Source organism: Indicator indicator, chromosome 1, assembly GCF_027791375.1.
Source record: "Indicator indicator isolate 239-I01 chromosome 1, UM_Iind_1.1, whole genome shotgun sequence".
NCBI lineage: Eukaryota > Metazoa > Chordata > Aves > Piciformes > Indicatoridae > Indicator > Indicator indicator.
This window is the reverse complement of record NC_072010.1, coordinates 33192989-33207471: the sequence shown is the minus strand read 5'-3', so window position 1 is coordinate 33207471 and position 14483 is coordinate 33192989. Positions and strand designations below refer to the sequence as shown.

The window sequence follows — 14483 nt, the reverse complement described above, 5'->3', positions numbered from 1 at the left end:
TGAGGGAGCTGGGGCTCTTCAGCTTGGAGAAGAGAAGACTAAGGGGTGACTTCATTAATGTACATAAATATGTAAAGGGTAAGCACCAAGAGGATGGAGTCAGGCTCTTCTCAGTGATTCCCAATGACAGGACAAGGGGCAATGGGTAGAAGTTGAGGCACAGGAAGTTCCATATGAACATGAAGAAAAATTTTCTCACTGTGAGGGTGATGGAATACTGGAACAGGTGCCCAGGTGGACTGTGGAGTTTCCCTCCCTAGAGATATTCAAAACCCACCTGGATGCATTCCTGTGGGATCTGGTATAGGTGATCCTGCTCTGGCAGGGTGGTTGGCCCAGATGATCTTTCAAGGTCCCTTCCAACCCTTAACATTTTGTGATTCTGTGATTCTTTGATTCTGTGATTAAGTATCCATATATTTAAGGATAAGATTGTGAATAGACACAAGCATATCTAACGTACATTGAAACCTCAGGTATTTCTGATTAATGACTTTATTCCCAAATTCAGGGAAGATTTTATTCTTGAATGGTGAATGACTTTTCTATTTTTTCAATTTTTTGTTCTGAATTACTCCACTATACCATAAATCATCATAATATGGTAAAACTGCAGGTATTGGAGGGGTTTGTGTTTGTAAAAACACATGTGTAGGCTTGTCTTTTTATTTGGTGTTAGCTGGGATTTGCAGACTTGCTGGATATGATTAATATTGTAACAGCAATGAAGTTCCTAATCCAACCAGGAGCTCCTGGTTTTTGTCATAGAAAAGCAGCAGCTTAGTACAATCTGGAAGCAAGTCCACCCTGTTCCCTCCTGGAATCTAATAATCGTGAGTGATAGAGAAGTGATAGAGAAAAGTATGTGTGCCTTCCGGATACTGATGAGGGAGGCAAAATTAACCTCTGTGCTGACATCTCCTTTCTAAATGGGAACTCAGTCCAGTGTGGTGGTGAGCCACTGCCTTTGTGTTCTGTTATGTAGCATCTGAATGCATATGCCTGCTCAGAAATGAAACTATACACGTGTGTGAAATGAGAGCTGCTTATGTGTCACCCAATGTGTCAGATGAAGCAATGGGAGCAGTCTGGATGTGCTTGACAAGACTTGCCCCACACAGGATCAGGAGTGCACTGACAAATAAAGGAGTATGGGTAAGCTAAACTGAACCCTCCCTACAGGGACACACTGCAATTTCTGCCTGAGTAACGTCAAACAAAAAGCTTTGTTGCTGCATTAAATCACTTTAAAATTGCCTGAATGAAAAGGTTGAATCCATGGGTCAGCATAAAAGACAAAAGCTTAGGAGACAGCATTGAAGTTTCTATCCACTTGCAAGTTAGCATGAGGGTAATCTGGAAAAACTGTACACGTCTCTGTCATTCTTAAATAAGAGTCAGAAGAAAAATAACGACGCCAAGAAGTGGAGATGCATCCAAATACAAATGAAAGCACTGCATATGCTACACTGGACAAACTTTCTTGAACTTATGTGCAGATTTAGGGCCAACTGGATTAAGTGAGGAGAGCAATAAGGGATGTACCTGAGTGGCTGGCTCCTAAATAGAACCTGCATAAGGAGTTTCCTTGAGTAATCGATGGGTTTACAGTTTATGAATTCCTAAAATGGCTATCCATAAATATGTCCTCAATTCCCCTTTCCTCTTTCCCCCATTTAAAATCTGCAGATGTGAAGAAATGTGAGGAAATCTGGACCTTCCATCCCTGACTGATTCTCTGATTCTATTCTATGATTCTATTCATGGCTAATAGTCTTGAGTACAGCACAGCATTATGGTACCACTTTGCTAAACCAAAAAAGACCCACGCTTTTCTTCCATAGCAATACCTGCTGCATGCCTTGCATTGTCTGCTGCAGGAACTGCAGCTGCTGGTCCTTTGTAAGGCTTTCTTCTGTTCGAAAGAGCTGTCCTTTCTCCTGTTTCAGGAGCTCCACTTCATTCCTATAAGCATCCAGCTGCCATCGCAGACTGTCGTTCTCTTCCTTTAGTGCATACGCTTGGGCGGCTAGAGCTAAGAGAAAATCAAAAAGTGAAGCAATCAGTAAAATGGATTGTTTCCTCACAAATAATGCAAAGGACATTGGCAGGGGAGATGACAATACAGCTGACAGCCAGTGAGACATTTCAGAGCTGAGACAAGACCCAGCAGAGCTGAAAATGATTAGGTTCTGGCAAAGACCATTGCTGGGAAGTTATTTCCTGGGATGGAAGGAGCCACAAAGCGACCCTAGGTAATTCGAACGCTACTTGCAATCTGGCTGCTAAATTTAAGCTTATATTTTAGGAAGAAACTGGCATGCAGTCCAAGGGCAAGGAACCCACCAACTTTACAACATTTTCCCAGTGATATTACAGGAACTGATACAGCCATTTAGTATTTATACTAGCTTAGTGGCCAGATGTTCCAATCACAAGCTCTGCTAAGGAAGCTACCTAAAGAGCTGTACTACCTAAAGTTGCTAAACTTAGTCCCACGAGCAAAGAAACACAGAAATTCCTCTCCAATCTCACTATGAACTTCTTCATAGAAATGGTTATGAGGAACAATTTAGACAAAAAAATGATGTAATAGAGTGAAATTATATAAAATGCAAATGCTCAAGAAAGTGTTGGCACTACAAGAACATTACTACATTAAAGGCATTGAAAGACACTTAAGTCATTTCCTTAGGAAGCTCCATTTGGCCCCTTTTCAATTTAGAATGGCATTTTTATTATCATAACTGATAGCAGGTGTTTGTGAAGAAATCGATTAGTATGCAGGGATGGAAATTACATTTGCCAAATGACTTGCACAGTCTGCAATATAAGCTAAAATTTGTGTAGCAAAAGGCAGAAGGCTATAAAGCATGTACTAGGAACATTATTTGAATGAATTATCCAAACATAAATACATATAGGGGAGTGTGGCATTCATTACTTTAGGGATGTGGTTCTCACCCTATAGAAGAAGCCACTCCTGCTAGTATTGATACTTGGCAGTAGCAGTGGTCATTTGGCACAGCAAACTGCAATACTATACTATTTTCCTTCTTGGAACCTGGTAACACAACAACATTACGGAGCAGCTGTAATTAAAAACCAACAATCTACCATAGCCAATTCTATCAACATTTGGTAACTGAAGCACATAACTGATTTACATTCCTGATTAAATGATTTCAGGCTTGGTATCACAGAATTCTTTCTTGCCCACCTACAATAACAATATGGTTCAACTCCAAATTATGGGAAATTGTATATTAACTCAGTTTAATGTCAGGCCTCTCTTGACTAGACCTTCCACAGATAGAGAGTCCCCTGTTCCCCAGCACAACGTGATTCAACATGTTTGGGAAATCACATCATCATTTAGATAGAATGTCACAATAAAAATGTTTTCTCTTTGGTAGGGCAAATCTACCTTTTCCTCAGATCATTTTTACTAATTTAGAAATAGTGTAAATGCATTATCCAAATGCATAAACCCATTATCCAGAATATAGCTGGCTACTATTCAAATACAGACATGGATTAGTTATTGCTGTTAATGTCAATATTCTACAGAATCTCTCTGGAAGACTTAGCAGCAGTTACAGTATTGTTACATCAAATTAAATTGTTCTGAAAAGCATGTAATCACCATTCTACGACAAAATTTACCCTCAAGAAACTGCAGTGATGAGTCCAATGGGCAAATAAGAGGATGAAATACAATTTTTTTCTCCTTTTTTTTTTTTTTTTTTTTGGTAAAAGTCAACAAGCAATACTACAAGAAAAAAACAAAAATTAAATCAAGAGCCCAAGCAAATAAAAACACAGTCCAACAAAAACTTAAGTTAAAATTAAATAGTTTGGGTTAGAACGGATGTCTAGAGATTAAGTTCAATCCTCCTGCCATGGGAAGGGACATCTTCCACCAGATGAGGTTGCTCAAAGCCCCATCCAACCTGGCCTTGAACACTTCCCATAATGGGGCATGCACGACTTCTCTGGGCAAACTGCTCCACTGTCTCATCAGCTTCATAGTAAAAAAATGTCTTCATTATGTCTAACTGAAATCTACCACTTTTCAGCTTAAAACTACTGCCCCTTGTCCTCTTACCAAGGCCTCAGTTAAAAGTCTCTCTGTCATTATTCCTACCAATTAGACTCTTCCACAATTTAAAATAAAATTAAAAAAAAAAGAATGAAAATGTGGTGCTCAATTCTAGGCAGAAACTGCCTACCCTTCTACTCTTTGAAAGCTTGAAAGAAGACCATTAAGGTCCTACTCAAGTTTCTACAGTGGCTTTAGATCAGTAATTCACCTGCTGTCCATCACCTAAACCAACTCTCAAAAAACTATTGAGAGCTGCTGTATAAGTGGGGGGTGTAAAGCCTATGTACCTGTTAATCACTGTCCTCACTCAAATGTGGGTTAGGACCCACATTCATCTGAGGCTGAGGCTGCCCTACTTGGGAAGTCTGCTGTTGTATATTTTCTGGGTCACATTACAGCCCACTTGGAGAACTCCTTCTTTTTCTCCCCTAGATGCGTTCAGGCTATTGAGTGGGGCTAGGGACAGCAAAAGAAATCTGCTACATGGGCTGCTAGCAAATTATTGGAAATGGAAAGGGCTATGACATGCTGCAAAAGTAAGCAATCTGTAGGTGATGAACCTATTAGGATTTCAAAAATAACTCATCCAAATGGAACAAGTCACAGTGTATAATGAACAGTGAAGCTAGCTGCCTATTTCACCTGTAGAATAGAAATACATTTTTTTACTGCTAAAAAATGTTGCACCTATAAATGCCATTATTTTATTTCATTATTTAAAAATTATATTTAGTATAGCATATTGAAATCTATTTGACAATAATTACACTGCAGGACTACCAAGAAGTCCTATCCAAGGACAGGTGCCCTGTTATTCTAGATTGCAGACACCAGAAGACAAAGACTGCTGGATAAGGCTATAATCTATTTTAAGATTTAAGGGAAATATCCCAAACAACATAAAGTGAGAGAGTAAGAATAGAGCAGAGATAAGTTTGTGATAGCAGGCAGGATTCCCAGAGGTGTGCAATTTCTTATCAACATTACTATACACTCTGGTGATTCTTCCTAGCCATTCATAGTAAGCAATTAAAGAGAGTTGAAGGTAGAAATAAGTCCTTAATTACGGAGGATGAGACATATATCAATATTGTAAAAAAATATTTCATTGTCACAAGCTTTTAAATTAATTAATTATAAACAAGAGTCCACAAACATCTGGAATACTGTGTCCAGTTTTGGGCTCCCCAGTTCAAGAGAGACAGAGACCTGCTGGAGAGAATCCAACAGAGAGCCATGAGGATGATTAGGGGACTTGAGCATCTCCCTTATGAAGAGAGACTGAGAGCCCTGGGGCTATTTAGTCTGGAGAAGAGAAGACTGAGAGGGGATCTGATCAATGTCTATAAATATCTGAGGGGTGGGTGTCAAGTGGAGGGGGCCAGGCTCTTTTTGGTGGTTCACAGTGATAAGACAAGGAACAATGGGTTCAAACTGGAACATAGAAAATTTCACCTCAACATGAGGAGAAACTTTACAGTGAGGGTGATGGAAAGCTGGAACAGGCTCCACAGAGGGGGTTGTGCAGTCTCCTTCTCTGGAGACTTTACAAACCCACCTGGATGCATTCGTGTGCAGACTACCCTAAGTGATCCTGCTTTGGCAGGGGGGTTGGACCTGATGATCCCTTGAGGTCCCTTCCAACCTCTGATATACTTGATACTGTGAAACAATATGACATTAAATATACGTGGTTCCTTCGCTATGTAATTGTAAGCTACAAGTTGTCAGTTTCTAACATGTGCAGACAGAATGGTTGGTAGAGAAGGAGAATAAATCCAAAAAGGCATTTGGTGGACCCAAGTAACCAGCACATTCAACATGGGGTAACTTTTAAACAAAACCAGAAACATTCTTTGTGTTGACCTAACATAACTATTAGGCTGGGCAGTGACTGACTTGAGAGCAGCCCTAAAGAAAAGGACTTGGGGGTGCTGGTGGATGAGAAGCTCAACATGAGCCACCAGTGTGCACTTGCAGCACAGAAAGCAAATCACCTCCTGGGCTGCATCAGAAGCACAGCCAGCAGGTCGAGGTAGGTGATTCTCCCCCTCTACTCCACTCTGGTGAGACCCCACCTGGAGTACTGCAATCAGTTCTGGAGCCCCTGTTAACAAGAAGGATCTGAACATGCTGGAAGGTGTCCAGAGAAGGGCCACGAGGATGATCAGAGGGCTGGAGCACCTCTCCTATGAGGACAGACTGGGAGAGTTGGGGCTGTTCAGTCTGGAGAAGAGAAGGCTCTGAGGAGACCTTCTTGTGGCCTTCCAGTATCTTAACGGGGTCTACAAGAAAGTTGGTGAGGAACTTTTGAGGGTGTCAGGTAATGATAGGACTAGGGGGAATGAAGCAAAACTAGGACTGGGTAGATTCAGATTGGATGTTGGGAAGAAGTTCTTCACCATGAGGATGGTGAGACACTGAAACAGGTTGCCCAGGGAGGTGGTAGAAGTCCCATCCCTGGAGGTGTTTAAGGCCAGGCTGGATATGGCTCTGGCCAGCCTAATGTAGTGTGAGATGGCAGGGGTTTGGAACTAGATGATCCTTGAGGTCCCTTCCAATCCTGACAATTCTATGATTCTATTACTTTAAGATATTTCTATTTAAGTGTGCTAAAATTAAAATAATTCTGTAATTAGACCAAAGTCTCTTTTGATTCCAAATAAAATATCTATTAAATAAAAAAAAAAAACCTTATAATATAATTTTATTTCATTTATAACAATTATCTATAATAATATGTAATTTATTATATATTATAATTTATTACATATACAAATAAAGGCACTTCATTGAGTACTAAGTCAAAATTAAAGCACAATTTTTTTGGGAAAAGGGAATTTTCATTTAAAAAAGTAAATATTTCAAACCTTAATAGAAAGTTTGGCTTTGGCTTCATTGAGAAAGGTGATGAATGTAGTTAATTGGAAGAAAAAGGTTTACTCAGCTCATCTCAATGCTACTTCTCAAACCATTCTAGGTTTGGTAGTTCAGATGCTCATCTACAAAACCCCTCTATGAGACATGCTAAAAAGAATCTTAGGTTGAAAACACAATGAATGCTGAAAGCACTTACAGAAGGACTATATACAAGGAAGCTATATCAAAAGAAAACTCTGACAAGAATCTCAAATAGCTGCCCAAGCTGCAAGCAGAAGAAAATATTCCTACCTAAACAAACACAGCTGGAAACCAGTTCAATACACACTTCACAGTGTTTTCATGGGGGGATGCAAAACGATACCTGCCAGACTCAGAGAAGCGGCTGGAGAAAGACTAGACATGTGTAAGTGGGGGAAATCTTCACATTGATACTTTGAGGACATCTCAGAGGTTAGTGTGATTTCCTTGAGCTGAAGCAGAAGTGCTGTACACAATCTGGCAACACAATTGCAAGATGACTCCATGTAGCGGACCCGGTCCGACGCATATCAAAAAGACACCTTCTAAAACAAGAGGTGACTGGATGATCAGCAATTCACTGAAGTCTAAGGACACAGCCATTGACTGATGTCTCAAAAGAAACAACTTTATTTTTCTAGGGCATCTTTCTTGGATAGTTAGGAGTGTGCTTTCTTATGGGTACTACTAATCTACACCTTTTACTTATACCTGTTACTCTGTGACTGTGTGTTGAGCCTAACCCATAATAATGCCCACTGGAGCCAACACAGAGTGTCTTCACAGGTGACACTGGGTAACTCTACTATTTTATGACTCACAGCATGTCATAGTGGCCAGGAAGGAGGGTAAACACCTCACATTTTTGACTGTATCTGTTTATTGAGAAAATAAAGGGGAATGTAAAATTTTCTTCCCGTTCAGATGATACACACCTGCAATGTGCATTTCTCATTAGATGACACCCTAATAACTTTACAATTAATATTAATGTCAGACTACTGATTTGCAGTCTGTGGGCACTCTGAATTGAAATGCATAGGCAGTAGGTTATCTCAAGAGTGTAAGGAAATCTAGAGGTAATATCTGAAGAACATATGGTAAACAATAACAAGAAGAGAAAACCCTCTTGTGAATTCAGAAGCACAGATTTGCATTATATCCTCCTAGCAGGACTTTTTCTTTCTAGAGATTCTTCTATGCTTCTACAGAAATAGATCCTAAAACTGAAAACTTTTGGGCTTATTTGTCTATCTTCAGACTTTCAGTCTAGCCTCTTCAGCAGAATTTCTCAAGGTTTTGTAACTTTAGTCAATGTATCATTACAGTGACGTGGATGAAAACAGATGAAGAGCATATTATCAAACCTTCCTGCCCTCTGAGTTCCACTAATGCCATTATCCTAATTTCCTGACTTGAAAATAAGGTTTTAAATGAAGTACTGTTCCTTTTGATAGCAGCAACAAGAAAAGCATCAAACCTGTCAAAATTACAGTTGCTATGGTAATTTTTTGCATCATTCCCATTGCAGAGCATTTACAATGACAAAAAAAGAAAAAAAACATCTTGCAGGACACAGCTACTTCTTCAAAGGATTTTTGGTTGGAGGGACTGAACAAATGTGAGAGAAGAGAAATAAGGACACAAAGACCACAACTACAAATAGAAGCAATAAAAGTTATCCCTGGCTTCCAGCTAGCTTGCTTGTTTTTCAAATAGCTGAACTGTGAAGCAGTACAATCAGGGGAAAATCAACAAGGAAAAATGTTTCTGGAGGATCTGGATATATCTTCATGCTGTAGAAACCAGGGTAAAGTTTTACAACAAAGGGAGTTTGTCATTTTTAAGGCAGATAGTCATAGCAAAAGTATAGCCTGGATGGTCTAAGGAGATATGTGGTGTATTATCTTTGTATTATCTTGAGAAAGGGCTCAATTGAACTCCTTCCAAAAACTCCTGGAAGCCAAATATGAGATTACAAGGTTTGTGTATGAATTTTGACAGATTAAAGGCAGAGGCCAGATTCTAGGAAGAGCTAAGCGGAAAATTAAGAAAATTTTGGATCCAAGTTCAATAGGTGAAGGAAGAGAAAAAGAAGTGTGGTAGGACTCCTGGTGGTGGCACAATCAAGGCAGTAATGCTCTTAGCCACTGAGTGCAAGCAGGAGTTCAAATGTGAGTAGTGGGCTCAGTTTCACGTTGAATGTGAAGCTGTAAGAGGATACACTGGTGTAATCATGCTGGCGTATGTCAGGAAAGAGTGATGCTGAGGCTGGGGCTGCCTTGCAGGAAAAACATCTCAGTTTCACAGACCAGATGAAACCCTTGGCTCCTGCCTTCAGGTAAATAAACTTTATGCTACAGTTTGAGGCTGCCATTGTGATCACTCAGTGGCAGGGAATGCGTAAGGTGATGCTAATGAATGACCCACACCTTGAGGTGGGAAAGGAGGTTGGATTTGCAGGAGATGTGCGAGGTAGTGGGAAGGAAAGCATGGGCCTCATTGCAGACAAAAAGCTGGATGGTCTCTGAGGTGGGGACACACAACGAGCAACTAGAGAAGTGTTTACCTATGTCTCCACCACAAACCGCCGCAGCTGACCTTCTCTCTGTATTTTCCATTAGTTGTCAGTTCCTTGCAGAATGAGTTTACGTTGTTATTATCTATAACTGCCCAGGTCTAGATCACTTTTCTCACACCTGATTTTTGTAAATGCTATCACAGAACCTGAATTCTGGGAACAAGTTTTAGTCACACGCAGTTCAAAAGTATTTGGGGAAGCAGCTCTTTAATGGTATCTCCGGGAAGCTTTCTGGAAAGGTAAGACTAAGCTATGCCTTGGTCACCTTTAGGCATCTTCTTAGCCCACTTTACAGTGTGAAGCTCCTGAGTTGTCCAATAACTACAATAGTTTTAATTCATTGCCTTGAGTTCCTAGAAGACAATTTCCTTTATGGACAGTTACTAAATACCTATCACCAGCAAACATAGTGCTCAGATGTCAATGACAGGTGCACAGAAATATGTCAGATATAAACAGATAAAATCAACATTATTTCTGTACTGCATTGTTTATTAAATGCTTCCTCCATTGTTCTCCCATGTTTCCACAAAAAATAGGCTATGTCACTTGTTTAAAGCTTGAAAGCAGCTAGGTAACTAGCCTGGATAAACTCTGAAAACAGAATCTGAATGGTGCAAAAATAAATAATTTGGGGCAATTACAAGGTAACCAAGCCATGAACAATTCTTTCTTTCCACCTTCAGACATAATGTAACCAAACAATGAGACAATTTCCACATTTTTTTTCTAATGTAGGGCACATTTAATTTAAATATTCAGTATCTGCACATTTAAACTCTAAGGGCACTAATTATCCAATATGAGGAGAGGTTATTGTCATTAATGTTAGTGGGAGTTAGGGCCCACACACTGGGACGGAGATTTATTTTTATTTTTACAAAACCTGCTTTATTCAGGTGCAGTTGCTTCAAAGCCTTTTCCTCACCATGCAGCCTGTGTTCAGTGCAGAGAAGCTCATTATACCAGTCACATTCATGATGATACCAGATGTTCAAATTGAACACTCATGAGAATTATTTTCAGGCTTCCTATTCACATAAAACTTGCTGGTGAACAACTAGTAAATGGAAGGATGCTGCCAAAAAACCACAAAACCAAAACCAACCAACCAACCAACAAAAAAAAAAAAAAAGGAAAAAAAAAGGAGAAGAAAGAAAAGTTGTACTATGATTTAACTACAATTTTATCCCTCCTATGCAGTACAGATGGATGTAACACTTAAGAAACCAAAGCATTACTCTGAAGAGATATTTTCTCAGTTATCAAAACTTTTTCCTGCTTAGCAGACTTTAGCACTTGCACTGTTCTTATCCTAGGTTTACTACACATGTAATTACACCAGTAATTTATGAAGGCTTATTATTTCTTGTGAAATGAAGGATATCTCTTTACAAATAGCAAAGGTGTAGGGAAAGGAAGGGCAGATTACAGCCCAACTGGGCCTAATAACAAAAAGTGTCACACAAATGCTGGCTCTACAATGAACTAAGAATGCCCCAGAGTGCAGCGCTGCCAATTCCTGTGGTGTTATGATGAGTCTCATGATATCTGACATTTTACTTAAAGCCCTAGAGAGATCATTAACTGAAAATCTCTACTTCAAGTTTCTGGATTAGTGGCTTCCAAACTTTCCAGACCGTGATGAGTACTGGCTCTCTGTATTTCATCGTGTTCTCACTAACTCTGACGTTTAATTAAAAACACCAACAAAGCAATTTAGTCTCACTGTTTTAGACAGTCCTAGGAAAAAGATGCAGATTGCTTATTACAGTCTTCCAAGTGATCACTGGTTTAGGAGCTCAGTTTGGGCTCATTGATCCAGAACTCACAGCTGCAGAAAACCCACTTGAACGGTGAACCAGCTTTCTCTAAAGGGCTCAGAAGAGAGAAAGCTAATCTCCTGCTTTAAGTCAATCCTTCTACTCGCCTCTTTGTTCCTTTCTTTTTTTTTACCTCAGTACTGTTTCAGTTCACTTGCCCTTTCAACTCCAAATGAATGAGGCTATCTCTTTGTTCATTTGTAATTCCCACTTGCCTGCCATTTCCAGATGTTTCTCTTTCCCCTCACTCATAGTCATTTTGCAGTACATTCTCCAGTTCCCTTTCACCCATCTCTGTTCTAGGTAAATTGCAGCATTAAGTGTTTTGGACTTTTCCTATGAAGATGTCACATCAGATTACTGAAATGCATATTTAGAATTTGGAAGAGACCACCTTGTTACAATAATATCAAAGCCTGTCACATTTTAGGTCTACTTCACTTGACAGCATCTCTTTGGAGAACAGGAATCTGCACAGCTCATAAATGATATTTTGACAGTTGCTAGTTAATCTGCCCCATTGAGACCAGTTTCTCCAGGCCACCTCTTTAAAGCAAAGGGTCTTTTTCCCCTCTCCTTTTGGGTTATATTTTTTCTACTGCCACCCATTATATGTACCAAACCCAAACAGCTTTTCGTATGCATATGGGGAGACAGGATAAGGCAGAGAGCACAGATAACTGAGATGGGTGGGCTGTTATTTGGGTTGGTTGTTGCACTGCTTTTCCTTCTTGGTTCTCGTGTTATATTAGGGGCACAGAAAGCAAATCATAAGAAAATGTAAGGTTATAGCTTTGATCATAAATAGTAGCAGTTCTCAGATGTTTTCAAAATTCAGTAAAAATCACTCCTCATTGCTTATTAGAGTATTTGTTTTATGAGGGGATACATTTTTCAGATATGTATATGTTATGTTTTCTAACAACTGCTGCCTTAAACATAATTAATCAAGTACTGAAACTGTTCCAGAGGCTCTGCCTTTTTTTTTTTTTTTTTCCCATAGAAACAGAACTGTTGCAACACTTTTAAAAACCTGTGGTTTAAACAATCAAATGGTAGGCATTGGAAGGGACCTTTGGAGATCACCTAGTCTTGCCAAAGAAGGATCACCTAATGCAGGCCACACAGGAATGAGTTCAGGTGGGTTTTGAAAGTCTCCAGTGAAGGAGACTTCACAACCTCTCTAAGCACGCTGTCACCCTTAAAGAAGTCCCTCTTTCTGTTTAGGTGGAACTTCCTGTATTCCAGTTAGTATCTGTTGTCCCTGATTCTATCCCAGGGCACCACTGAAAAGGGACTGGCCCCTTCTTCTTGTCTCTTCATACATTTACTGACATCAGTAAGATCACCTTTCAGTCTTCTCTAGGTTAAAGAGCCTCAGGTCTCTCAGCCTTTCCTCATAAAACACATGTTCTAGTCCCTTAATCATCTTTGTAGCCTTTCATTGGACTCTCTCTAGCATTTCCCTGACAGTGACTTTTTCCTTTAATTGATGGTATTAAAAAATGACTGTGTTCCTGTAACACTAAAACTGAACACAGGAGATTTTAGTCTCTAAGAGGAAGGAGTATGCTCAAGTAAGAAAAGCTTTGGTTACATGGGAGATGCCAAGTGTTATCAAAGACCCTCTCCTACATCAGTAATAAAAAAACCCCACTGCTTGTATTAATGAAGCTTTGCAACTGAAAGTACAGACATTTGAATAGCACAAGAGATGCTGATGAATGCTCAGTATTTTAATGTATTTTATGTTAATCTTATGTATAGTGCATAAATGGATTGCATGTATGTGCGCACGTGTGATACATAAATCACTTAGGATATTCAAATATATTTGTGTGGTTGGGTTAGCCATGGTTGCTTCTTAGGAGCCAAAGTTTTTAGATATTAGGAAGCACTTCCTCACAGAAAGGGTGATTAGGCACTGGAATGGACTCCCCAGGGAGGTGGTGGAATCACCATCCCTGGAGGTCTTTAAGATTGGGTGTGTCACTTGGTGGCATAGCTGATCACAGAATCACAGAATCAATAAGGTTGGAAAGGACCTCAAGGATCATCAAAGTCCAACCTGTCACCCAAGACCTCATGACTACTAAACCATGGCACCAAGTGCCACCAATCCCTGCTTGAACACCTCCAGGGATGGTGACTCTACCACCTCCCTGGGCAGCACATTCCAACGGCTAACAATTCTCTCTGTGAAGAACTTTCTCCTCACCTCCAGCCTAAGCCTCCCCTGGCGCAGCTTGAGACTGTGTCCTCTTGTTCTGGTGCTGGTTGCCTGGGAGAAGAGACCAACCCCCTCCTGGCTACAGCCTCCCTTCAGGTAGTTGTAGACAGCAATGAGGTCACCCCTGAGCCTCCTCCTCTCCAGGCTAAACAATCCCAGCTCCTTCAGCCTCTTCTTGTAGGGTTTGTGTTCGAGGCCTCTCCCCAGCCTCATTGCCCTTCTCTGGACACATTCAAGTATCTCAGTGTCCTTCTTAAATTGAGGGACCCAGAACTGGACACAGTACTCGAGGTGCAGCCTAACCAGTGCTGAGAATATGATGACGTGGTGTTAGGTCATAGGCTGGACATGATGATCTCAGAGGTCTTTTCCAGTCTCAATAATTCCGTGGTTCTGTAATTGCTATGTTTTTATTCAGACTTACACAACAAACGCTAACATTTACAAGACACATGGCTGCATTGCTACCATTGGCATTCAAACTAGGAATTTCATTCGAGCCCTGCACTGCTCTTACAACTTAAAGAAAATTAATCTGTAGCACTTATAACTATGAAGAAACTGTCATTGATACTTGGAAGCAAACTTAACAGTGTGCATGTAAGTCCTTCAATTTGTCACATCCATTAAGGAAGAAAAGGCTGAGTGTTTTAAGTGACTGTGGTGTTTTGAATTGTTCTGATTGAAACTAGGAAAATTTTGTTCCTAAAGTGCCTTCCACAAGTGTGAGGATAATCCACCTTTATGCAAAATCCCATTGTACCCTTAAATTGCAGGAAAGCAGTTATTCATCTGTCTCTCTGACCTTGTCCCGGATTGGAGGGCTGAGCTAATTTTTCTTTT

General features: G+C 40.1%; 1 protein-coding gene across 1 annotated transcript in view; it reads right to left on the bottom strand.

The window, feature by feature from the left end:
- The window catches only part of ENOX1 (ecto-NOX disulfide-thiol exchanger 1), a 154700-nt gene that overhangs the window by 48514 nt on the left and 91703 nt on the right, over positions 1-14483 (bottom strand). Inside the window, exon 9 of the mRNA XM_054382336.1 lies at positions 1851-2035. Coding sequence (XP_054238311.1) covers positions 1851-2035 — 185 coding nt within the window. The remainder of the gene's footprint in view (positions 1-1850; positions 2036-14483) is intronic.